This window comes from Agelaius tricolor, unplaced genomic scaffold (assembly GCF_023055355.1).
Source record: "Agelaius tricolor isolate 1412-34295 unplaced genomic scaffold, bAgeTri1.0.p SCAF_14, whole genome shotgun sequence".
Taxonomy (NCBI): domain Eukaryota; kingdom Metazoa; phylum Chordata; class Aves; order Passeriformes; family Icteridae; genus Agelaius; species Agelaius tricolor.
In genome coordinates, this window is record NW_027269274.1 from 250,040 (window position 1) to 274,935 (window position 24,896).

The window sequence follows — 24,896 nt, forward strand, 5'->3', positions numbered from 1 at the left end:
CCTTTGTGAGCTGATTTCTGTATTTATAGAAGCCTAATCAAAGTTTTCTCTTGCAGAAAACAGTGGTCAGCTTCTAAACATGTGATCTCATGGTGCTGATGTAAAACCCTTTCAGTTACTGTATCCTTCCTTTCTTCCTCCCTTTCTTCCCCATATCTTTGCTGACCTTCTCCCATAGTTGTTGCTATGAGCAAGTGCTGAGCTGCACTGTTGTATAATCCAGTCCTGCCTGAGCCCAGGGAATGACTTGGGTTGAGATCTCTAAGAACAGATGCGCAGTTCCTGTGCCAGAGGCTGAACTGCACATACCTGGTGCTGATCCCTTGCAGATTTAGTTGCTTAATCTACTTTTCAAAATGCATTCTTGTTTCCTCTGAGAGCTGTGGAACAAGAGTATGCCAACTGACAGCATTTCACTTGCCTGTTCTTGCTTGAAGATAGATTTTCACATCAAGTTTCCAGTGCCATCAGTGGATGCTGGCTGTAATAAGCCATTTCTCACTATGTGGAAATGAATAACTTATTTGGAAATGTTCTGGTTTTTTGCATGTATTAAATACTGTTAAGTTAGGGCCTTAGTATCAAATCTTTGTTAAAGAGCAAAATTAATTCTGCCTGACTAACATGCTTTTCGGAAGTTTAACCTCATGTTAGATGTTATTATGGGCTTGTTCTTAATAAACAAAACCCCACTGGTTTCTTCTTGCTTCTCCCCTTTTTGAACAGCTTTTTTACCTTTCTTGCTTTCCTACACCCTTTGTGCTGGACTTCTGCCCCAGGCAATGAATGACTTGTCTCACACAAGCTTTGGCTTCTGCCTACAGCCTAGATGCAACTAATGCCACGTGGAGGGGTGCTCCAAGGACTGATACATTTTATTTTGTTAATGGCATGTTTTGTGCATTGGATTTTTAACCCACACTTGCTGCATGGATGTATAATAATGACTACTCTTTTGTTTAACATTAGATAAGCATGAGATCACCGTGGCACAGCTGCATGTATAGTCACTCTTGAAGCATTTACACACCTAATTGGCTGGCAATCTTGGCATTTTCAAAATAAACACAAGCCTTTTAAAGAAAGGGGACATATTTATGTATGAATAGTCAAATAAACTTTTTGGGTGTCATCAATGGAGCCGTCTGGCACTGAACAGTTGTCTGATGACCCTGATCCTGGAGGCAAATCCCAAGATCAAGAAACCAAAAAACAACATGAATCAGAGCAAAAATTATCCAAAATAACGCATAATGCTTTGGAGAACATTAATGTCATTGGTCAAGGCTTGAAGCACCTGTTCCAGCATCAGCGCAGGAGGTCATCTGTTTCTCCACATGATGTCCAGCAAGCTCAGGCTGAGCTGGAGCCTGACCTGGATTTGGAAAGCCAAAGCGTCTGTGCTGAAATTGATGGTGTCTCCACCCACCCCACAGCTCTGAACCGGGTGCTTCAGCAGATCAGAGTGCCACCCAAAATGAAGAGAGGGACCAGCCTGCACAGCAGGTGGGGCAAGGGAGATGCCCCGAAAGGAAGCCCGCAGATCAACAGAAGGTCTGCTCAGGATATTCAGTCAGGTCGGCCCAGATCATCATCCACTACAGATGCTCCCACAAACTTGTCTGTGATGGAGATTGCTTCTTCTATCTATGTAGGTGGAGAAGAGGCCACAGCAGCAGCAGTAAGTTACTCAAATTTACCTTTGATCTTTATCATCTCCTTGTATGTTTTCTTAAGCCCTTTGAAATATTGTTTTGAAAAGTAGGTTTCTTTCAGCAAATTCATATGGTGCTGTGTTCAAAAGCTTCTTCAGTGGTGAAACAAAGAGCTTAAAAGATGCAAGCATTAGTCATTTTCTCACATGGCAGGTGGCTGATTTTATATGTATTTGATCAGTGAAATGAGAGCTACATTTGAAACGTATTAGGTTGTTTGGATAGCACACCTCAGTCAAACAAGGAGTGATAGGCTGAGCAGCCGCCAGAGTGGTCCTTCTTAGCAACTGTTAGCTAGTTCCTGCAAGAAAACCTTCCATTTGCCTAGATGACTTTTTAAATTCCTTTCTTATTTTCTTTTGTATTTTATAAAAGAAAAGAATTCTAGTGTGAGTGGATGGTGTTGCTGGTCTTTTAGGCTGTGAGAGGCTCTGGGAACATGGGCTGCAGCCTGCACTACTGTCCAGCCCCTCAGTGCTGGGTTGCTTGTATGTGGTTTAGATCATCCTGGCTGCTCTGCTGCTGAGGGATCACTGCTGTCTCCTTCAGTTTGTCCTGCCTGTGTGGGAAAAGCAGTCACTGAAATGACAGTCTCCGTTCTGTGACACATTCTTGCAAAGTTTGCCTATCAGCCTATTGATGGTATCAAAAAGCAAGCAGCATTTGTCTTACCATTTCTCCCCTTTCCCAGATCAATTTAGTTGAAGCATTCTTGAAGTTTGATGTGTTTTGGGTTTTTTTTGTTGTTTGCTTTTTGGAAGACTAGCTTTCTGATTAGCTAATTTTAGTTTATTCAGGAAACTGGTTCAGAGAGTCCTCTGAAAAACAGCCCTTAATAACAAAGGGGTCTATGGAGGCTGGATATACTTTGTTTCCTCTTGCGAGGAGTCTGCCTGGAGCTGTGTCTGAAGCTTTTGCCTCTTGCTGACTGTTACAACAACAGAGATAGTAATGAAGTAGTTGTGGAAAGCATGCACTCTCCTGGGCTGATTAACTTTACAGTTAGTCAAGCCATTGAGAGTTGTGAGAAAGAGACCTCATAATAGCTTCAGGTTTACTTGTATATTGCCTCTCTCTTCATTGTGAGTGAACTCAGGATCTTTGTTTCAGGAGAATTTTAGGGAAAATTGTTAGTTTTTTGAGTTTGTACCCAAGTCCAGCAACAGAAGTTTATAAAGCAAGGTCTGGTTTGTTGATTTCAAACTGTCTTCCCTTTACTTCATGTATGAGCAGGGAGATTGAACAGGCCGAAGCGTATTAGGTAAATAATGTGGCAATATGGGGAAAAGCCTTTTATCCCAAAGCTGACCCTTGGTGCAGCTTTGTCTGATGAAATGTTTGCCTGGATTGGTGGTTTCCAAAGCGGAATGTGGGTAGGACAGTCCACTGGAGTGTAGGAAGGAAATATTTTTTGGTTTGTTTTTATATTTATTTTCCTTTATAGTTTGTGTTTCTATGTATGTTTTAAAATAAGCATATTGTAATAGTCGAGTAGTACATATACATAGTTTATAAATAAGCATACATGTATTGGGAGTCCATGCTCAAACATTTTGTACTGATTGAGTGTGCAGAGTTTGGAAACCACTGGGGTCACGTGGAGGGAGTGACAGGAAAAATGAAGACTGTTAATCTGGTAGCATTCTGCTACAGCATCTTGCAGGTATGAGAACAAGTTTAGGAATCACTTTTTGGCATATAAGGGCCTGTGATTAGGTGAAGCAGCCACTTTGACCCTGAAGCTGCCGTTCCTCTGGAGCAGCACGTGGTACGGAAGAGTGGCTGGGGACGGGGTCACCCCCTGGGAGCCATCCTTGGTGCTGCTGGCCGTGCCCTTGTGGCCTGAGGGAGAGCGGCTGCGCAGGCTTTCTCCCCGCCACCTTGGAGAGATGAGAGAGGGGGACTGGAGTCTGACAGAAGAAAACAAAATGAGAGGGGAAAGGCCACCTTTGGGGACTAAACCATCAGAGACCTCTGTGATCAGTTGACCCTTGGTAGAGCTTGGTGAATTTCTAGCTGCTTTATAATATTTGCACCATCTTATGACAGACAATAACAATGTATACTGTAGGTCTAAAGTGACACGGCCAAGGAAATACTGCTATGGAGAATGAGACACAGAGGGAGATGCAAGTATCAGTCCCTTGTGCTGAAATCACGTTGCACGTGCCTGTTTTTCTGTTACTTCCTTTTGTCTTTTAGCAGATAGTGTGTAGGAGAGGGAAGAACGATGGGCGGGAGAGTTGGACTCTTCCTGGAAAATGTTCACAGGTCAGGGTGGTGTACCCCATTTACTCTCCTGAGAGCAGGTAACAGCACTATCTCACAGTGTGACACAGAGGTTGGAAGAGTTATTCAGTGCCTTCCAAATGTGGGGATCTCTATCTTCTCATGCCTCCAAGAGCCAGAAAGGTCAAGACTGCTGCAATATTGCTATGCAATCTGTGTAATGTTGGGAGCTGTAAAAATCACATGAACTATGCTTGACTTAATTTGCACAGGAAACAAAAAGTAAAAATTGAAAAATAGAAATGTTGGGGTTTTTTTCACAGAGAACAACAGAATGTTGTCTGATATTCTGTGAAAAGCACTGTGTGTCTTTGCCATATTAACATAATATCTTGCTGTTATTTCAGTCTGAGGCATACTGTCTTGGCTATGGCATGTGTCTGTACATACCAGGTTTAAAATATGTTGTGTCAGTTGAAGTTACAAATTAATGGGAGACAGCTTGCAGGTTAAATGCAGATGATTGTACAGCTTTAAATAATATATAGCAGCCTTTACTGAATTTTCAGTATAGAGATGTAATGTATTTGTAAATTAGCTCCATGTAAATTTTAAATCACTGATATGATTATTAGCAGAGCTTCTTAGTTTGTCAAATCAGTAAAGCATAATGCAGTCATTTGGTAAATCACCCTTATAACAGATGTCAGTGCTGTTTTCATTGGAGAAGCCAGCTTAGCATTCAGGCTGCTGCGCTGCTGGAATTTATGACTATAAATTAATGAGTTGTTAAGTTGCAAAAAGTAACTCTTCATTCAACAATTTGTATTGGAAAATTATTTGCAACACACTTCAAATGAGAATCAGTAAAGAACCAGGAAAAATCTGAAGTCATTAGAGCAAACTTAAAGTTTGATGTAAATTCAAACTTTAAACACTGTCTTTAAGTTATGAGGTATTGAAGTTGTTTCACACAGTATTAATTTAACCCTAAGTTCTCCTATTTTATTTAGCCTCACTGAGACTAGATTACATAATGAAGCTTAAGAAATAGAAATCATTTTTTTGAAGTGTCTGGCAGATAATGGTCACTCATTAAGGTTGAGAGACCTCTGGACCCCCAAGTTATACCAAGCCTGTATGGATTGTCACTGCATCTAACTTTCACTTAACTTTTTTTGTTGGTCTGTGCTCACTTTCTCAACACTTTGCCTATTTGTCTCCTTCAGCTTTTTGTGATGTTATCTTTTAAATAAATTTTTGACCTTTTCCTTTTAATAAAGCCACAGCAATTTCACTTCCTTAGTTTTGGTGTTTGCTGTTGACAGTGATGCTACACTGACTCACTGTCCCTCAGCAGAGAGTATTTTCTTCAAAATTATTTAAGAATTTCATAAATCCATCTATAATTAGAAAAATGTCACTGAGCTACAGCATTGATCCATCTGTTGTGAACATATGGGCTATACAAGCTACAAGGAACAGAGAAACAACTCACAGAATGGAAAAGTTGTGATTTAATTATGACAAGAACTATGTAACAAAGGATTTGTAGTCAAGCAATATAACTCTGTTTTCTGGTTCCTGTCTTCTGTCATTGTTTGCTTTGCTGGTACCTCCCCGTGTCGTGACACAGCTTGTTCCCGTTGGTGTTGGATGTGTGCCAGTGGTTCTGGGACTCCTCTGCCCTGTCAGGTAACGGGTGTTGAACTGCACAGGCCTGTGCCCATGCCTTGATGTCACCTGTGTCACTGTGCTGGCACTGCTCTTGTGGCAGGAATTCCTGCTCTCCTTTCCTTTCTTTCATTATTTTTCTCCCAGTATTCAGATCTATTCAGACAGTTAGGAAGAGTAGTGAACATTTTGTTTGCTTCACATGCTCTGTACCTGCTCACTAGGCTGTTGAAGTGAGACGTGAAGGTCTCAGGGAGCTGCAGGTTCTGCACACCCTTGTGTGCCATGCACCCTTCCTGCTTTTAAGATTTGACTATGACTGCTGAAGGTTTTACTATGAGTAGATGAAGGATATCATCAGACTTGGATTGCTGAGAAATTAGCCTTCATTTATATTTTATCAGCGGCTTATTTTATCAGAGCATTATTCTATATGCTTTTGTGGGTGGCCGTGAAATTGTCAGTGCTTCTTATTGGAACGGCAGGAGCGTTACCTGTTGCAGAACTGTTTTGTCAGGCATGGATGAGCAGGAGCCCACGTGCTTCAGTCTTGCTTACTACTGAAGCTTAAAGACCTGTTAAACACATCTGGGCTATTTCCATATCTACCATGTTTTGTGGAGTCAAGCCCTGAGCGTCATCCTTCTGTGCAAGGCTGCACAGTGATAAGAGTTTATGCCTAACATTGCCTACAAAAATGCTGTGTTGAGCTTGGCTAAAGCTTGTGATTTATTTTCTTGTTGGGTTGGTCCTGCTCAATGCTGTTACATTTGCTTTTTAGCAGTAGTGCTATCTCTGAACACAGATACTTTTCCTTTGGAAAAGGAAAAAACCCTTATCAGCTTGGCCATGTCCACGAGGTAAATTGCAAAAGTGCAAAAGGAAATTTTGTAATCAAATTCCATGGAATACTAAGAAACTCAGCTGCCCATCATGGGGCAGCTGTGGAAGGGCAGGGCTCAGAGCAGGGAAGCTCTAGGAGCTGAGTTTTCCAGCCAGCTCCTCAGAGTCCCCTTCTTCCTGAGTCACATGCAGAGTCACATTCCTTCCTGTGTGCAAGGAAAAGATGTGTGCAAGATATGGTATTGATATTAGTTTGTCTTGCCTTTCTTTTGTCTTGGACTTTTTAAACTTCTGAAAGCTCCTATCACATTACTGTTTTTCCACCCCTTTTTTTCCTGGTGTCTTTGTTCCAGCTATATGAACCAGATGGAAGTCCTCTTTCTTCATGTGCTGGGCACCATTTTGTCATTTATGTTGCATTTTTAAAAATAGGTGTAGCCAATCAATGTGTGTCTTTCACTCCAGATCCTCGGTTTCTGGCATGTGAGATGTCTTCTTAGGCTTCACGCTTCCTTTTTCAGGAGCTTCCTCTTTCCCCAGCCTGCTTATTTCACATGGCAGGGTCAGTTTCCAGCTGTCTCCTGATTAGATACACCTACACTTTCCTTTTCATGTCTATAACCCCATTACACACACACACACAACCTCCCCCACTAAACACTGTGCCAGAAAGCTTAGGAGGGTGATGTCCTCAAAATGTTGTATTGTTAACTGAAGTGGGGGTTTGGGTTGGTTAGGTGTTGGTATTTTTTTTCCCCTGCCAATGTTTTATGTGTGGATGCTGCAAAGTTTTGGAGAGAGGAGTCTTTATTTCTTGTCAATTCTGCAAAGCCCCTGGGCCAAGGTTGGACCCTGGGTGCTGGGGCCAGGTTGCAGTGTTACTGCCTTGGTGCTGGGGCTCACGGAGGCAACAGAGCTGCCTGCTCAGGCCGTTCAGAGAATTTAGAGGTTCTCTTACCATACAACAGAAGCATAATACAATCTCTGCTTTAAGCACTGGTTTATGTGAAGAACGAGGTTGAGCCTGGAGCAACTGTCAGAGTTTAGCAAGGGCTGTGATAGTGCCTTTCAGGTAAAGGTGGAAAACTCTGGTGGTGTTGTAACTTCGCCTGTTAATAGGTTGACCTTGTGTTTGTATGGTTATTCAGAATAATAAGTTTTGGATGAGCCTGATTCTGTGGTGCTGAGGTGTCCTCCACTTTCATTAGGAATGAAGGACATTGAGTATTTTGTAGTGTAAACGATAATAAATTCTTAATAATCCTCTGCACACAAAATGTTTTTAGTTCACAGTATTGTTACATCTCTGTTTTCTTAGTTTGTTGTTGAAATAGAAGGGCAAATGTTATCCCAAAACAACAGATCAGATTTTTCTGAATACCTCATTTACATATATTTGCATGTGTAATAATCCTGCCACATGTTGTTAGGCTTTGTATAGAAGCTGAGAAATGAGATTGTCATAGCATTGAAAGTGTAATAATTAAAATCTTACTGAGATACTTCACTTGGGCTTTTATTTCAAGCAATCTAAATATTTTTTCATAGATCTTTTCTTGTAGAGGCAACCCACTGAGCTGAGAAAATTGGGATTGTGGTTGTTTGAAAATGGCTGAGCCTGCACGGATCTCATTTGGGTCTCATGTACTTACAGAGCTTTTTGTGAGGTAATTAATTATGTGTCAAGAACAGAACAATATTGATGTTTGAGAGATATGAAATTATTGGTACTTTGGTGAGCAGTTGTATCCACATGAACTTTTATCCATGCCTGTGACCCACATGCAGGACCCAGCACCTGGCCTTGTGGAACCTCACTGTGATTTTTGCCATGAAGATCCCTGTATGATTTGCTGTCACCTGGGCATGACACCAGTGTTGGTGTTGGAGCATGGCTGTAGTAAGGTCGTGTTACTCAGTCTGGATTCTGGACAGGAAATTGGTTTGGAATGTTTGGTGGAAGCCCTTGGCTGACACCTTCTGGCATCACTGAGAAGACAGACCAACTTGGATTAATTTAGTATGAAGCCGTTTGGTGGATTTGCAGCTTTTTGCCTCCGTAGGCCCAGACATTTTCTGGTTGCCATTTGTTTGTCTTAGGGCTGCAGGAATGATGAGAGAAAGGATTTACTGTCCTGCAGTGGGATTCTCATAGAGCAGCTTTTCAAGGCTCCACTCACTTCAGTCCTCCTGTATCCTGACAGAACTTCACATGTCCTCATCCACTTGTCAGTTTTGACAATAAGTTTTCATAAATATTTCAAATATCTTTGGGTTTTGGTTATCAACTTAAATATATATTCTGTTAATGTCCACATTTTAGAAAATTCCTGCATATACTTTTGGCATAAGTTTACAGTCTTCAACTTGCAGCTGCATCAATATTTTCCAGATAGAGTAGATCCTATGGGTATCACAAACCTACCAGCAATAAGCTTGCTTTTCTTAATTACTTACAGTGACTCCTTCCAAGTGTTCACACTGGTCTGCACACTGCATGATAGCATAAACAAGACAGCAAGGTGCCATCCTTTCAGTATATGTAGCACAGTTGTGAAAGAATGAACAGTTTCTCTCCAGCTGTAAATAGTCTTAGTGGTAACTTATTTGCCAGATAATTTTTGCAAATTCTTCTGTCCTAAACACCATGCAATACACCTAGGAGAACCACCTGTGAAAAAGGAGAAGATAAGAGTTTTTTATAACATTACAACCATGTGGAAAGTCTACTGTGGCTGTGAACAGTATGTCCTGGATCTCTAAAAGATGACTTTGGCTTTAGCCCATTTCCCCAGAGAACAAGCAATCTTAGCACCATACTCTAGTGTTGGCTCTGCAGTTCAGCTTACATTGGTGGTGAGCATTTGGTAATTTTTTTTTTTTTTTGTAACTGATTGAAGTAAAATATTTGTAGTTTTGGCCGTAAGGGACTGGAAATGCTAAAAATTATTTCACTTTCAGCATCTGCAGTTGAATCATGTTCAGCCAGCACCAACTTGCACAGTTCCTGTGAAGGGAGAACTTGTACTCTTTTGGGAGGGTGAAGCAGGGGCTATCCTGACAGCCAGGTGTACAAGAACCTCGATAGACAGTGCACAAAGAGCATTTCAGGACAGCAGGAATTTACTTCTTTCTTAAAAGTGGCCCTGTAGACCCCTGGAGCTGCAGATTCAGGCTCCCAGCATATCTGAACGGGGTTGTGTCATTGTGTCCAGGGCAGCTCTGACTCCCGTGTGCCTGGGCCACTCTGCTCCCAGTGGAAAAGCCAGCCCAGCGTTTGTGCAGTGCAGGGTGATAGGGTTGCATTGTTTGTGTCTTGCAGCAAGATAAGATACTGGCAGATCACTGGGGTGGCTTAATTGCAAGTTGAGACAGGTCAGGAGTAGGCTAAGGGTTATTTCACAAGCTCAGAAATTAGTCTTCGGTTGCTTAATTGCCCCAGAAGCCCATTCTGCAGCTGGCACTGTTTTCCCTCTCTGGGAGCAGTGACCTTTGTGCAGCAGAGAGGGGCATTAGGCTCAAAGTCTTGTGGGCAAAGGATACAATCACAGACACACACACACACACTCTGTATGGGAAGAGCCAAGAATTTCAGTATAACTGAAATCTGAAGGGTCTCATCATTATTAGTCCAGATCTATTTTTTTACAGAAGGAAAAGTATTATTGGTGTTAAAATGTTATGCACACACTTATTATAATCCCTCCTCTCCGTTTAGAGTCACCCTTCCAGTGTTCCTCAGGTCCTACAGTTCGTGCTGTTGTTCTGGGCAGGGTGGAGGTGTTATCGCTTCAAGTTGTCAACAACTAGTGTCCTTCCCTGGGAGGTTACTTGGTTGCTCAATTCTAAGGCTAAAAATGTAACCTTCTCTAGGCAGTGCTGTTAAAACTCAGTGCTACATCTTCTGCTGACGTATTCAGCCATGATAGAGCAAGCTCTGGAGACAGGTGCGTGCTGCAGCAGGTAGCAGAGCCACTGCAGATGTGTCATCGATGCTTTTGACTGGTCTGCATCTTCCACGGTAGAATACCATCCAACATCATCCCCAAATCTCTCTTAGGATTGGGGTCAATTTCAGTAAAATCATGATTTTGAGCCATTGGGAAAGGGGCTGCACCATCTTTATCCTCATGGTGTTTACCTGCGGGGATATCACCAAAGTGACAAATGCTTTGTTTGCCTGTGATTCACTGTACCAACACTGTCTATGATAGTTACGGTGCTAGTATCAAATTTCATGGCAACTCCAAAACATTTTAAGTAATTTCTAATTGTAGACTTGACTGTGATATATATCTTATTTGTCATCCTTTTTGCAAACTTGTCATGAGTGCTTTCTGAAACAGTTATGTAGAAATTCTAAGTGTAATTTAGTTGGAAATTAATGTTAAAATAATAAAACCTGGGCTTTTGCTTTGCAGTGGCCCACCCATATAGGAAGCGGGCGGCAGGGAGGAGAGATATTGAGTGGTACCATGACACTCTGCCAGGGTGTTAGGATTAGGCAGGGTTGTGGCACCACTGGGTGTGTTTATCTGCCTTGTGCAGTTTGCAGGTGGAAGTCCTGAATAAAAGAGCTAATCTAATCTCTCAGTTCCAAATGGTGTGCAGGAAGGAAGGATATTTTACTGGGACATGTTCAAATATTTTACAACTATGGGAATGCTGTGACTTTCCTGGTGAGAAGTGGAAATCTGCTGTACTCGAGCAGCAAACCGGTGCTGGCCAGGAACAGAAATATGGTCCCTGAAAAAACGGAAATAATTTTTACTCTAAGCAGTGCAACGCTATGCCCGTGTCCCACTTTCTGTGAGTGCTGAATGTGGGCAGGACAGGTGAGTTTTACCCAAAGTAAGACTGCCTAACCTAAAGCAGACATGGAGGCCTGGGTTAGCAGTGTTCGGGACTGAGAAAGGCAAAGTCGTGCTGATGGTGGCTGCAGCCTGTGCTGCAGTGGGGGACGTAGGTTTCTTTTCCCTCTCAATCAACTTAGTTTGTGAACTTGTTGAGAATTTTCTTAGGAGTACATGGCATCTTTTAAATATGTGAGTTTCTGGTGATTTTTAAATGTGAAGGGCTTTGATATACCCCGAATCTGGAAGTGTTCATTGTAAGGTTAGCTGAGGCTTGGAGTAACCTGGGCTAGTGGAAGGTATCCCTGCCCACAGCAGCAGGGTGGAAGGAGATGGTCTGTGAAGTGCCACCCCGGTCAGTGACAGGAAGAGGTGCAGGTGCGGCGGTAGTGCCGTGTTTGCCGCAGGTGCGGCGGGTCTGCCCCTGCCCGGGCGCTCCCGGGCGCTCGGGCCGCACAGCGGCGCTCCGGCCCGCAGGGGGCGCCGCGGGGCCGCGCCGTGGAGCGGGGGAGTCTGGTACGAGGGGGGAGCTCAGAAAGACCTACAGCAGCCCATACCTGCTGAGACTGGGGCTCACTGCCGTGAATCCAGAGCACTGAGGCGTCTTTAAGTGTTTTATTTTGAAATACATATAAAATAAGTTGAAAGGGTTTATCCTGAGAACGTGTAGGTTTCAAAATATGAAATTTTAATCTTTCAAACCTTCTGCAATAAGAAAATGTCTCTCCTGTTGGTTATCTTAAAAGGTCCCTCTGTAAGAGGTTATCAGGAAGATCCCTTCCTGTTCATTTACATGTGTCAAGCATTGATGTAGCATTTATACATACATATTTCTTCTAGCTTTATATGGTTCTAAAAGATAATTTTTTTAAAAACTGCTAACAACTCTGTATTTGATATACAAGTAAAAAGCTGTAGAAGACCTCCATGAGAGGGATATTAAAACAAATAATTATCTTCTTTACTGAGCATTTTAAAAAAGAAAATTATTTACACGGTATTTTGTACCAAAGATTAATTCTAATTGTGTTTTGAGTCCTCATGAAAGGGTATCAGGCAGAGGCACTAGTTCATTATGTCAAGTTCATTTTAAATTTGAAAATAAAATTTGGTGCCTTTTACTGAAATCTTGCTTTTTCTCCATCATGTTCCTGGATAAAAACAGAAGAATTCACCAATTAAGCTATTGCACAGGAAATAAGTGCTGTAGGAAGGTAATATTAGGAAAAGAAGTGACAATAGCCCAGCAACAGGGGACTAAGGGGTATGTTGAGACCAGGAGCCATTAATTAACTGTGAAGATTGTAAGCATCAGTTTGGAAATGCTGAATGTGAGGCCTTGGCTCCAGAGACAAAGGAGAATGTTGCTACCATCAATTCTGCTAATCTGGCAGTCCCATCTTGGTCTGATGTGGATTATTTCCCAGCCAAGCTGGCTCCGTTCCTTATCTGTATCTCTGTGACCCAGACTGAGCCACAGGAGCCTATTGGGGAAGGGAGAGCTGAGTGTCTGTGGAGGAAATGAGGCCCTCTGTGTCCCAGGTGCAGGACAGTGGGTAGTCCTCAGCACCTTGGGCACCCAGCCCTGCGGGTGAGAGGCTGATTACCCAGAGCCATTGGTATCTGCTGTCAGGCAGCATGGAAGCAGGGAGGTTTGGGTGCAGCAGATAAGGTGATCAGCTGGCTGTCCAGGCTCCAGTGTTTTACTCCAGTGCTACAGTGGACTCCCACACTGCATCACTGACTGACTGCGTATGTGCGCACACTCACACTCTCTCGCGCTCCCGCGCCATCTCACGCTCTCATTCTCATCTCACACACACTTGTCCTTTTGGTCTCTGCAGCAGTAGGCACATGAGCTTTCCCTGGCGCACAGCTGTTCAAGGTGGTGGTATGGATTTTCTGCAGGAGGCATTGAACGGTGTGCATGAGGCTTCTGAATATAGCCAAACTGCAGAACAAGAAGTACTGACCCAGTTCAGGGAGGAGGAGGAGGATGCAGCTGCTAGATGCAGAATCCCCATAGCATCTGGTGTCTTCTCTGCCAGTACAAGGAAGTGCTTCTAGAGTCCCAGTCCTTTTTGTTTTCTGTACTGTCAGCTCTCCATGGTCATCACCAAACTGAGGCCTGGTAACTGGGTGGTGTACTTTCCGTATATTCCAAAAAAAGGAGAGCATTATGAAAAGGAGTCCAAGTTCTGTCAGGGAATACTTTCCCTGTACAGAACATGTCTGCATTCAATACCTCTGAGTTACCCCTGACTGGGCAGAATGCTACTGAATCCTGCTCTCATTTCACAGCTGGGATTTCGGTGCTGAAGGATGCATCTATTGATGTTACTTTTGAATGACAGTTATAAAATAAACACCTCTGTTTAATCTTCTTATAACTTTCCCTTCAAGGTCTTTTTAAGGAACCACACTGACTGTTCTCATAACCATGGCCCAACTGCAAATGTCTTTTCTATCTCTAGTGTCCAGATCACCTGATGACCTTAAAAATAGGCTAGAAACATTTTCCTTAACAAGGCAAATATTCTGGCCTAATATACCTTCCTTTTTTACAAGACTATACAATCATGCATGGTAGTAATCCGTACTTACCTAGTACCTGCCATTGGGAGGGGTTTTATATGGAGTCAATGCACAGCTGACTCCTAACAGCCAGGTACACACCATAACCATACATATTGTGCAGTCTGGAGCCCCAGATTTGTCCTAGCTGAAGCATGCAACGGGATCCCTTTTAGCCACTGTGCCAGTAGCTGGTACCCAGTGAAGCTAAGGTCTGAGGAGAGTGCTAGTGAGACGCACAGTCCTGGATAATCCAGCACTGATACTGAGTCAAGACTCATCAGGGACATGCGCTGGCATGGGAGCTGTTCCTTATCCAGTAGTTTTGCGGATAGTTACTGAGAAACTATTTTTCTGTGTAGGTAACACCATGTACTGGAGTGATCAAGCCATGGCCATTTCAGTGCAGTGCACAAAGGAAGCCTTTCTATTGCGTGCAAGAGGCAATTACAAAATGATTTGGAAATAAAATCCTAAGAAGTCCAAAACTAAAATGGTGAGACAGGACTACTTCAGAAACAGGCTTGTTTCCAGAGATTTTGAGCTCCTCGTTGTGTTTGGGGTTTTTGGTTTACCTCCTTCGTGTATGAACATCCTGGCAGCTGCCCGAGCGCTGCCCCCTCTGCACCGTACAGGCTGGCACTGTGTCTGTCCTGCCTGCTGGACTCCTGCAGCCCCTCGGAGCATTGCTGCAAAGCGAGGTTAGAGCCCTGCAATCCCCTGTTCTGCAAGATTGTGCTGTGTCCCTCACTCACCAGTGCTGTGAGCGGAGGAAGAACACTTCCAGGCTCCGAAAGCCACTCTTGTCACGGCATTTGAAGAACTGCAAGTGTACCTGTTTTATCACACATGTTTATTGCATATTTATGGCGGGGAGGGAGAAATACTTTCTTGAATTATTTTCTAGTGATTGCAACGGGGTCTTCTGTGCTGATTCCCGGGGCAGAGCTGACACTCTCGTGCCACAGTGTGCGAATGCAGCGGGAGCTGCGCGGGCCCGCGTCCGGTGTGGCTCGGCGGGAGCGCTGGGACGGGCTCGCCCTTCAGGGGGGCCCCGGGGCGGGCGCGGCGCTCGCCTGAGCCCCGCAGGGCCGGGCCTTGCCGGCGGCGGGGCGGTGCCGGGGCGGTGCCGGGGCGGTGCCGGGGCGGTGCCGGGGCGGTGCCGGGGCGGTGCCGGGGCGGTGCCGGGGCGGTGCCGGGGCGGTGCCGGGTGTGTCTGTACCCGCCTCCCGCAGCGGCAGGCGGGAGCGCCGCGCCGCGCCCCGCACTGCCCTGCCCTGCCCGGTCCTGTTCTTTCCTGTACGGCCCGGCCCGGCCCAGCGCCGGGCTCCTCGGGGCAGCGCTGGGCCAGGACACGGTGCCGGCCCCGGCGGCCGAGAATGCGCAGCCCCCGCTGAGCGCCGCCGGCTGCCGCCCCTCGCCCGCCGCGCCCCGCGCTGCCGGCCCCGCGCTGCCCGGCCCCGCGGCGGACCATGGTGCAGCGCTTCAGCCTGCGCAGGCAGCTCTCGAAGGTGGGTGCGAGCCGCGGGTCCCCGCAGAGCCGCGCCCGGGCGAGGAGCCCCTCCGCCTTTGTTCGCGTCCGCACGGACACAAAGGCTCGGGCGGGCGGGGGTCCGCCGGGGCCGCTGGTACCGCAGCGGTGCCGGCTTTGGGGGTCAGCGCAGCCTCCGCGCTGGGCCGGGCATACGCGAGAGGGGGCAGCGGAACTAACGGGTGTGCCCGAGAGGTGCCTGTGAGAGCGCTCACACGTGTGCTTTGTCCTGGGCAGAAGGTGCTTAGCGGTGTGAGCCGTCCCAGCGGCATACCTGCAGGGACGGGGGAGCACGCCCTGCCCTGTGCAGGCTCCGTAACCCTCACTGGCAACACGGGGCTTCAGAACAAAGGAGCTGCCGTGTATAGCTTTTGCTGTTTATTAATTGAAAGTGTTCGAATTCGTTTCAGGAATCTGCCTTAAGAGAGAGAATAGTTAATCCAAGTAGTCTTGCAGATTGTCACTGAATCCAATGCGTGTAGTTGCAAAAACATTTGGAAAAATCCATCCATGAATAAAAGTGAGTCTGTGTAGGACGCTGCAGGTATGAACCGTTCTAGAGCTGCGAGCACAGCCCCATCTGTACACCCTTCCCAGTGAGCAGAATTGACTCTGGACATAGGAGTTACAGTATTGGACTCTTAGGAGGCAAGCTGAACTTTCACTTTACATTTAAGCTGTTCTTCTCTATCCCTCCCACTGCCTTTTGTGTATTTGTAAAGGTTTTAAAATGCAGTCATCAGAATTCTAAAATGCTGTCATCAGCATTTAAAATGGGTCAGAATTCGCATCCTGCAAACTGTCTTGGGAAAAGCTACAGCTTTGCAATAATGTGCTATCTTTCTAATTAATTTGTAATTTTCTTTACTACCTCCTCATCTTGATGTGGCCATTTCAGGGAAAACTGAAACTTGCATCTTTTAGGGGTTTGCCTTTTTATGTGTCAAGCTGTGTCTGCAAGCAGTAGAAGTCTCCGCAGACACTTCGGAGTTTAATCTTCCCCTCAAAAGAGACTTGATCTAGTTAGTAATGAACTTTGTATCTAAGATTTATTTATGTAGGGCAGCCAAAATAGTTTAAAATGAACTCATTTGGATAACTCCATTTTTAATCCTTGTTTTTCTCGGTGGGCAGGGTGATTTGGAAAAATGTTTTCACTGATTTGTCACCAATTTGTTTTTCTGGCTCTGTCCATTTTTGCGTTGTCTGACACAATTGTGTCTTGTACTGCATTAGCTCTGATTGTGTCAAACCTACTTTATACAATTGTCTGGCCCTGATATACTCTTGATTTCTCTGTTTTAATTGTAAAAGTTGTGCAGCTCTTATAGTATAGTGAACTGAAGGAGAAAATGAGAGCTTGGTCTGTGTTTACCAAAACAAAAAGTGTAGTTGTGTGAACAATTGGAAGGGATTATGCTTATCTCAGTTTGGATGTAGGATGAGAACTGCATCTCCCTGTCTCCTCACTGTGCTTCAGATGGGACTGGGAAGTCCCTGTGTGTTGGACACCTTGGTGGAAGAGAGGCAAATGGTGCTAAAACCATCTTTGGTCTTTTGAAAGGAAAGCATAGAAAATATGTATGATTTTGCTGATACCTTTATCAGCTGAAATGCAATCACTGCCAGACTGTATAAAAATAAACCGTAACTTTATTAGTGTTTATTCTGTGAAAACCTCGGTTCTTGTACGGATGGTGACTTACACTTCAGAGTTGGCAAATGCTTTTGTAGGACCTGGAGCACCTGCTCCCAGGGTGTGACCACTTCTTGTGTGAAATTGGGCATTATTATTGGCGTGCCTGTGTTATGCAGCTGCAAGGTCAAAATTGCAGTTTCTAACCACATTTAATGGTGGAGGCTTCAAATAGAATGTGCAGATTTGAGAGCTGCAAACTGAAAAATGCTGCCACCGGTGCTTATAAAACTTGAGCAAAGAAAAAGCAGGACTTCATGGAGGAAGGAGAAATATGGCCTCATGATCCAGGCTTTAATCTCCAAGATCTGGTTTTCTGCGGGGCTATTTGCAATGAATGGCTTCCATCAAATCATTTCAGTTTTCCCAGTCTCCATCTTCCACCTATGAATGAGGTTAATGCCTTTCTCTTATTTTCCTAATGGCTATCCAGTTTTAAAATATTGTTCTGGAAAGGGCTGTATAAGCACTTAACTGTATCTTAATTTATGAAATGTTTGCATTTGATAACCAGTTTCCCCTGGCTAAATTTGGTTTGTTCCCTTTGTCATCTTCTGGTTCTGTGGGAGGTCTCCATGCCTTTTTTATTTTCTTTTCCTTTTTTTCTTCTTTTTTATGTTTTCCCTTCCTCCTTAAGTATCCAAGGTGTTTTCAGAGTATTTTGGTTCAAACTGCTCTCTATCTTGTACTGTTTGGAAGCCCTTGGAGGCCCTGCAGTTACTGTCACCCAAGATCTCAAGAAGTGCAGTTGCTGATGTGTTGCATTTGGAGAAGTCCCTCACTGTTGGGGTGATCGTACAAAACTGTATCTAGCTGTTACACAACTTGAATTTTTTCAGATGTTTTAGCTGGGTTTATGAAAAGAGAATAATGGAGACAAATTGAACTCTATTTGAGGATGTTTTCCTAAGTTGTCATGCATCCCCTTTTTCAAAAGGTACTCATTTCCTGGGAAAGATTCCAGTGAGCCAAGTAGTTAAGTTCGATTTAAAGAAAGAAAAAGCCAAAAAGAAGTAATTTTTGTGAACTGTGATTGCTACTCCATTCATTTATTCAGCACATTAAAATATTAATAATTTCAGGCCAAACTCTTTTGGTCCCAAGTTCAATCTGGATTTATCAGCATCTGAACTGTCTCTGTGTTGCCACTGGTGTGTGTGGAGCTTATTTATGGGAGAGGAACTTCAGTGTGTTATAGCGTGGGAATAGCTGGGCTAAAAGAAGCTCGCCTGTGTGAAGGTGACAGGGGGTGACTGTGTTTGACAGCACAGGCTGCATTTCTCCTTGTTGCTCACACAGGTAAACAAACTTCTTCCTGCAGTGTTGCCCCCCAGGTCTCTTAGCTCTTCCTGCAGTGTTGCCCTTCCTCGGGTCTCTTAGCTCTTGAGTTGCCTGTGGTGTTGGGCAGATACAACAGGATAGAGTCTATCTGTTCACTACCGAGTAATAGCTCTCACAGAGTTCTCGGTGAAACTGTCCTTGGAGAGATATCTGGTGTAGCTTGCCCACACTTAATAATGAGGAAAAGTTAAAAGTAAGAGGAAGATTTGGAAATTTTCTGCATCAACGTGATTCTCATGTTTAACAGAGCAGCAGGCATGCGGTTTCCCTGTGGCTCTTCAAATTTGCCCTGCTTGTGAAACTGGAATGGCATTGTTGTACCCGTGGCTGAGCAAGGCCAGTGGGGTAGTTGGATCTAATGAGACCATCTGAGCTACAAGGACATATTTGTTACCACATTGGTAGCTAAGTGGATTACCTTTAAATTAACCTTTTTCTCTTGATAGATGTGATGCAACTTACTGCTGAGGGCATCTGATAGAAGGCTGCTCACTCTCATTGCAGCCTTTGTGGTGTGCTGCAGTTCTGTCCCAGGCACACCTCACCCTAACTCAGGCGTGTGCCCTTGCTTGGGTCGTGCAGGGGATGAACTTCTCCCAGTCAGTGCAAGGGCAGTTATTCAGAATTTTCCTGTTGCTTCTAAAGGAAAGGTAGCATTAGATTGGCTTGTGTTGGCCATTTGAGTGCCCTGTTACATACAAGCCAATTGGGGCCTTGCAGTGTATTGCTCCTCACATTACTTGGGTTTGAATCTGTTCTTGCAGATATTTTGCATGGTGTACAGGGCAAAAGGCTTGTCTACACAAAGCTGAGAGGTGGCAATGTGCAAACAGGTCTCTAAGCATTGCTGACTGTGCTGGTTTGGAATGAGTGACTAGAAGTGCTGTGAACTTTTCTAGGTATAATGGTTTCTCAAGAAGCTTCTGCTGCATCATCTTGCTCAGAGGAATATGTGGGAAAATGTTACAGAGATATTACATTCATCTTACGAAAGGAAAATGGGCTTCTAGTGCTCTGATTGAACAAGTTGGAATATCAGGTTTCCTGAGGAGTTTGTTCTATGTCAGTGTAACAGCTCCATGATTGCCATGACAGTGAGGAAGTAAAATAGACTTGAAGCATATTTCACATTGGTAATTAACAGGGTCTGTAAAACTACACCTGCAGAGATGTTAGAGGTAGGATTTGGGAACTTCTCTTTGTGAAGAAAGCATTACTAATAATCCAGAGACTCAGCCCTATCCATTCCAGCTGGAGGTCTGACAAATTGCATGTAATGGCTCATTGCCAAATATTTTACAATGTATAAAGCTGTAAACACAGACTATAGGGGAATTCAGCTTACATAAATGCGTCTTTCTTTGTAATATTGAAATTCTGCAGCTTATGGCAGTTTACAGAAGATCATCATACTTTGTAATAGGTGCTTACGGGGGGCTGGATGGCAGTAACAATTGGAATTTCCTCCCATCAGGGATCAAAAGAAGCATTACAAGTGTTGGCATCTTTACTCTGAAGTAGTTACCTTTAGGAGTTCTTTGTAGAGATTTTGGCTTGTGTAGAATTTTCCCCTTCCCCCTCAATTCCTTGTGACAAACCAGTTGGCTGTTTCCTCAGCCAGTATTTCTTCAGGGGCAGAGAAAATTTTGCTCTCGTTTTGCAAGTCTTTCTGTTCTGGATGTGACAGTCAGTGATAAAGATGCACATGTAAGCTAGGTCCTTTCCAGAAGGGACAGAAAAGCCCTTATGCTGGTGGAGGGCCTTGGAAGTTCAGGGGAAATGAAATAATGGTGCAAAAGGAGTTAGTTCTTAACATTTACAGGATATCCAGTTTAGGTCTCCCTCTTGTGACGAAGAATGTGACAATGGCCTCCAAAATAATTCTTATCAGAGATTAATTGTGAACAGTTGTGCTTGAGCAGAGAAGAGGTGGAGGTTTCATTCACAGGGTTTTGGTTGTTCAAAGATGGGGTTTGCCTGTTCTTTCAGTCATATTTGCTCAGTGTTCCCAAAGTGGAGGGAGCTGACTTGCTCACCTTACAGCAAGCTATTCTTATGGACAGGAAGAGTAAAGGAGCAAAATGGCTTTTTGATTTTGGGTGTTTGGTTGGTTGGTTTTGCTGTTGGGTTTGTTTGTTTGTTTTGTTTTTTTCCTAACTTGAGACACGGTTTGGATCTCCCCTGAGATCAACTGGTATTCGAATAGGGAGGTCAGCATTCCTTTCTTGAGTTCTCAGCTTTGATACAATTTAAAATAGATAGGAAGAATTGCTAAGGATGCAAGGTTCTTGTCCTTCAAAGATTTGCTGTGAAGGTTTTAGTATGCATGAAATAGAAAATTGTATTTGGATTTGAAATATGAGTAATAGAATATTTCAGCAGCATATTATAAGTACTGTTGTTTGAGCTTTGTGATAGGGCATTCAAAGAGCACACACTTAGCAAGAACAGAATCCAAGATCACCAGAATGCAAACTGAAGTTTTGCTACAAGAGGGGTTTTGTTGAGTTTTTTTCCTGGAGTGCCCTTGGTAAAAGTTCAACTGCAGCAAAATATTTTCTCTGTGTTATCTGCATATTTTGAATTACTTAACTCTTGAAAGCCTGTGAACATTGAAGTCATGTTCAGAAAGTCTGTAACTTGTACAAGTCTCCATTCTAGAATCACTAACTTCTCCCAAAGAGAATGAAATGTTGGAGTGCTTCAGTTAGCACAGGATGGCCTTTGTGCAGGCACAGTTTGTGCTTGTTCAGGCATGTCTGCCTCGGAAGTGCACTGAAACCCACTGCCTACACTGTGGTGTGAGAGGTCCCAGGATCCTGTTGATAGTGGACAAAAACTTAGAGGGGAAAGAAATATTTCTATCATCAGAAAAAAGTAATTTCAGCTGCTGGCATTGGCAACAGGAGCAGAGGAAATGAAGAGTTTCAGGTTGATGGGGAGGTGGTGCTTCACTGGAGCCTGAACTGCAAAGCATGTGCAATACTGGTGCAGAACTGCTGCCCAAAGGTCAGCAGTGTGTGGAACTGATGTATTGGAGTGGGACTAAAGTTTCTTTTCTGCCCACTAGGAAGAATATAGGATTTTACTAGCTTGCTTGAAAAGTAAAGAGGAAGAAGAAAATACTGCTTTTCATGCCAGAAGAAAGCAAACAAGCTGAAGACTGTGCAAAGAAGTCATTGTGGTGTTATAGATTTAAATAATTGGGTTGCAGACTGCTGGGCAAGGAGCTTTCCTTGGCCACTGAAGTTCAGTCACAGTGCACGTAGTGTGGCTGAATCTCCTGTCTTTCCAGACCCAGATGATCCCTGGATAGGTGTAAGCCTGCAATGCTGCATGGAGTATTGGCAGGACTGGGGCACCACAGAGCTCTGTGGCCTCAGTGCTACAGGTTTCTCCAAGCAAATGCCTGTGGTGTGGCTGGCTAGCGAAACAGAAAGCTGGTTGCTGCAGGTTTTTCATTTCAGAGCTCATCAGCTGTTGTTCAGCTGTTTTTCACACTGAACAAATTATAAACATCTGCTTTAAAGGGAAATCCTTCCCATGTAGAGTCTAGTTTGGAGGGGCACTTGTTCTTCTGTTACTAATGTTCTCAAAACAATTGAGATATGTTGATCTTTTCTTCTTCATCACTAACTACTTAATTTCTACATAGTCTTCGAGAGTTTTCTTGTGTAAAGTACCATGAGAATGCCTTCATTCATTGTGTGGGAAACACTGTGGATAACTGGGAGGGACAGTAGGTCAACTTTAGCAGTTCACTGACAGCCTGTGCCAGAACAGTGAAGATTCAAAGCAAATCCTTTTACATGAGCCTAGATTTAATTATTTTGTTAGATATTTGGAAGTCAGGACTGTGCTAGGTTTCATGTTATCCTAATATTGGTTAAACTTGGGAAATATGGAACTTGCTGCTACTGCTCAGAAATGCAGAGAGTGGACCTTGCTGCAGATGTCACTGGAGAGCTGCTGGAATTTAGTCAGCCAAATGTTTATTGTTTAACTGATAAATATTGAAATTGTATCCTTTCAGAATGCAGGTTAAATATATATATTGGTGGAAACAGGGTAATGGAAGGGATAAACTTTAATGCTGTTCTGCTTTTAACTAAGGAAGTGCCTGCACTACATACTGTGCAATCTGTGTGTAGTGCTTTGCTGTTGTTGCCCTGTCTCTGTGGGTTTTTGGGGTGCCCATTACCTGGCCATGGTGCAGAAGTGCTCATGGCCGTGTTCAGGTTCACGCTGACAGCTGGATGGGGCTGGGTTACCTGGAACTGCATGCTCCAGCAGAGGCCAAGGAGCTTGGCTTTCCCCGCTGCTACCAGGCTCATTCCCATGGGCCCTGGCTGCTTGGGTCTGGGAAGATGATGTGCCTGTCCTGCTGGTAAGGCTGGTTAGTGAGCTTGGGGGAAGCTGGGGAGGAGAGAGACCTGAGTGCCAGTTGAGCTGCTTTTCTGCTGCTCTGTGCAGAACCTGAGAAGCTCTGACTGATGTGGCATGGAACGAGCACTTGGTGGAGTTTGTGCAGCTTTGCAGTGCCAAGGCTTTATAGTGTTAGCCAGCACACACGTGCTGCAGTGCACTCAGCCTGACTGCTCAGGCTGTTCTGTAGTTTCTAGAAGTTGTGCCTGAATTCTTGTCACAGTTCATCTCATGGAAAATTTTTAGTACGCTTGGACATGGCTCAATGATCATGCTCCTCTTACCTGCTCATGTCCTGGCCCAGCATGGCCAGGTTTCCATTTACAGTGTTTGTACAAAATGTTTTTGTAAATTCATCCATCTGGAGTATGACCTTGTATTTTTTTTAAACTTACAAAATTAATAGTTTTAGCAAAGTAAAGGGAAATTTGACATTAATTAACTTCAAGTTTAGAAAGAAAAAGTGTTTAAGGTTAAGATGTGTTGAAGGGCAGCCTTCCAGTGCCTAAAGGGGCTCCAAGAGACCTGGACAGGAACTTTGGACAAGGGAATGAAGTGACAGGACAAGGGGGAATGGCTACACACTGACAGAGAAGAGGGTTAGGTGGGAGATGGGGAAGAAATTCTTGACTGTGAGGGTGGTGAAGACCTGGCACATGTTGCCCAGAGAAGCTGCCCCTGGCAGGGGGTTGGGACTAGATGGTCTTTAATATGCAATTTAACCCAAACCATGCTGTGATTCTGTGAAATGCTAAGAAGAGTTGAAACAAAAAACTTGACCCTGTGAAGTATAAGCAGTTTGGGCAATAATACAGGGTGTGTATTATCATGAAGACTGAATTTTACATATAGCTGTTCAAAAATTGTACATATACTTTTTAAAAAACCTCACTGTCCATCAGCTGCCCTCTGTCTAACTCTGTCTTTCTCGTCACTGAGGATTCCCGTTCTAGAGTTCTAGCTGCTTTCCCCTAAGTAAACCTGATTCCTAGATTAAATTACTTTTCTGTTCTAGGAGGTAATTACCTGAGAGATTAAATTCTGTGTATGAAGAGAATGGTGTTGATGACTTGGCAGCATTTCAGCTAGAGGCTTGCTGCTCAGTGCTGTAAACCTTATTGTTGTCATTTCTATGCTGAAAAATTATCTAACAGTATTTCTATCCCATTTTTCGGAAAGGGCAGTAAATTGCTTTAGCTACTTTGTTATGCTATGGAGAAGGAACACTTAATTACTCAAGTGGCTCAGTGGATATTTTGACTAAAACTCCATCTGCCAGTGCAGAAATTGGTTCTATTTTTAACAAATTGAAACACTTTTCAGCAATTATTTGGCTGAGTTGCTTATGAGGGGGTATTTTCATCCACTGCTCTGGACTGTCTTCTGGGTGAGGTCTATGTGTTGTCCTCTGTGGCTACTCTTTGTTTCTTACAACAGCTCATTTCAGCTAACCAATGACAGTTGTCATTAAAAATGTGTGGGAATACTCCAATTAGGAAGCAGATAACAACTAGATACTTTTGGAAAAATGTTATTGCCTACTTTGAGGCCAGATTTTGGGATGGGGAGAGCTGTGGGGCAGGCAGGACAGAGAAGGCAGGACAGTGAGTGCTGCCTGTCAGTATGTTCCTGCTGTATTTGTGTGTGATTCCCTCTGTGAGATCACTGCCAAAGATTGCACAGCTGGAAAAGAGGGGTGGTGCTTTTGGTGGGATTTGCTATATAACTCCTACTGTGCTCTTTAGGTGCCAAACACTAGTTCCAGTGAGCTGGGCTAGTGAAACATGCTCTTCTGGAACTGTTCACTTACCTTGGGTGATGTTACTGAAAGCTCAGGGAATGGCTCTGGCAGCAGCTGTAAGCAGGACAGTGTTACAGAGCTGGGAGGGCTGGAAAGGTGCTGCCTGGGGGAAGGAGCAGCCATGGGCCAAAGACGCTGCCTTTGCCATTTGTTTCTAAGATATTGATTAGAAGGAATGGAAGCTAATTGCCATAGCGACGAATTTCACTCTTGT

General features: G+C 44.0%; 1 protein-coding gene and 1 long non-coding RNA gene across 10 annotated transcripts in view; one reads left to right on the forward strand and one right to left on the reverse strand.

Moving 5' to 3' along the window:
- Positions 1-24,896, forward strand: part of TMCC1 (transmembrane and coiled-coil domain family 1) — a 74,756-nt gene that overhangs the window by 15,859 nt on the left and 34,001 nt on the right. For 3 of the 9 annotated variants that reach the window (XM_071439229.1, XM_071439231.1, XM_071439230.1), the window contains exon 4: positions 970-1,681. The exons of 2 other annotated variants lie outside the window; for them this stretch is intronic. In XM_071439229.1, coding sequence (XP_071295330.1) covers positions 1,136-1,681 — 546 coding nt within the window. In that variant the 5' untranslated portion in view covers positions 970-1,135. Of the gene's footprint in view, positions 1-726; positions 1,682-5,580; positions 5,640-15,345; positions 15,400-24,896 lie in introns of those variants that run through there. 4 more of the 9 variants (XM_071439237.1, XM_071439232.1, XM_071439233.1 and 1 more) reach the window with 4 other exon arrangements.
- LOC139595710 (uncharacterized) lies at positions 5,444-14,944 on the reverse strand. The gene is made up of 3 exons (XR_011681100.1): positions 14,640-14,944; positions 13,288-13,461; positions 5,444-9,132 (listed from the first exon to the last, which is right to left on the reverse strand). It is a non-coding gene; the product is annotated as an uncharacterized lncRNA (long non-coding RNA).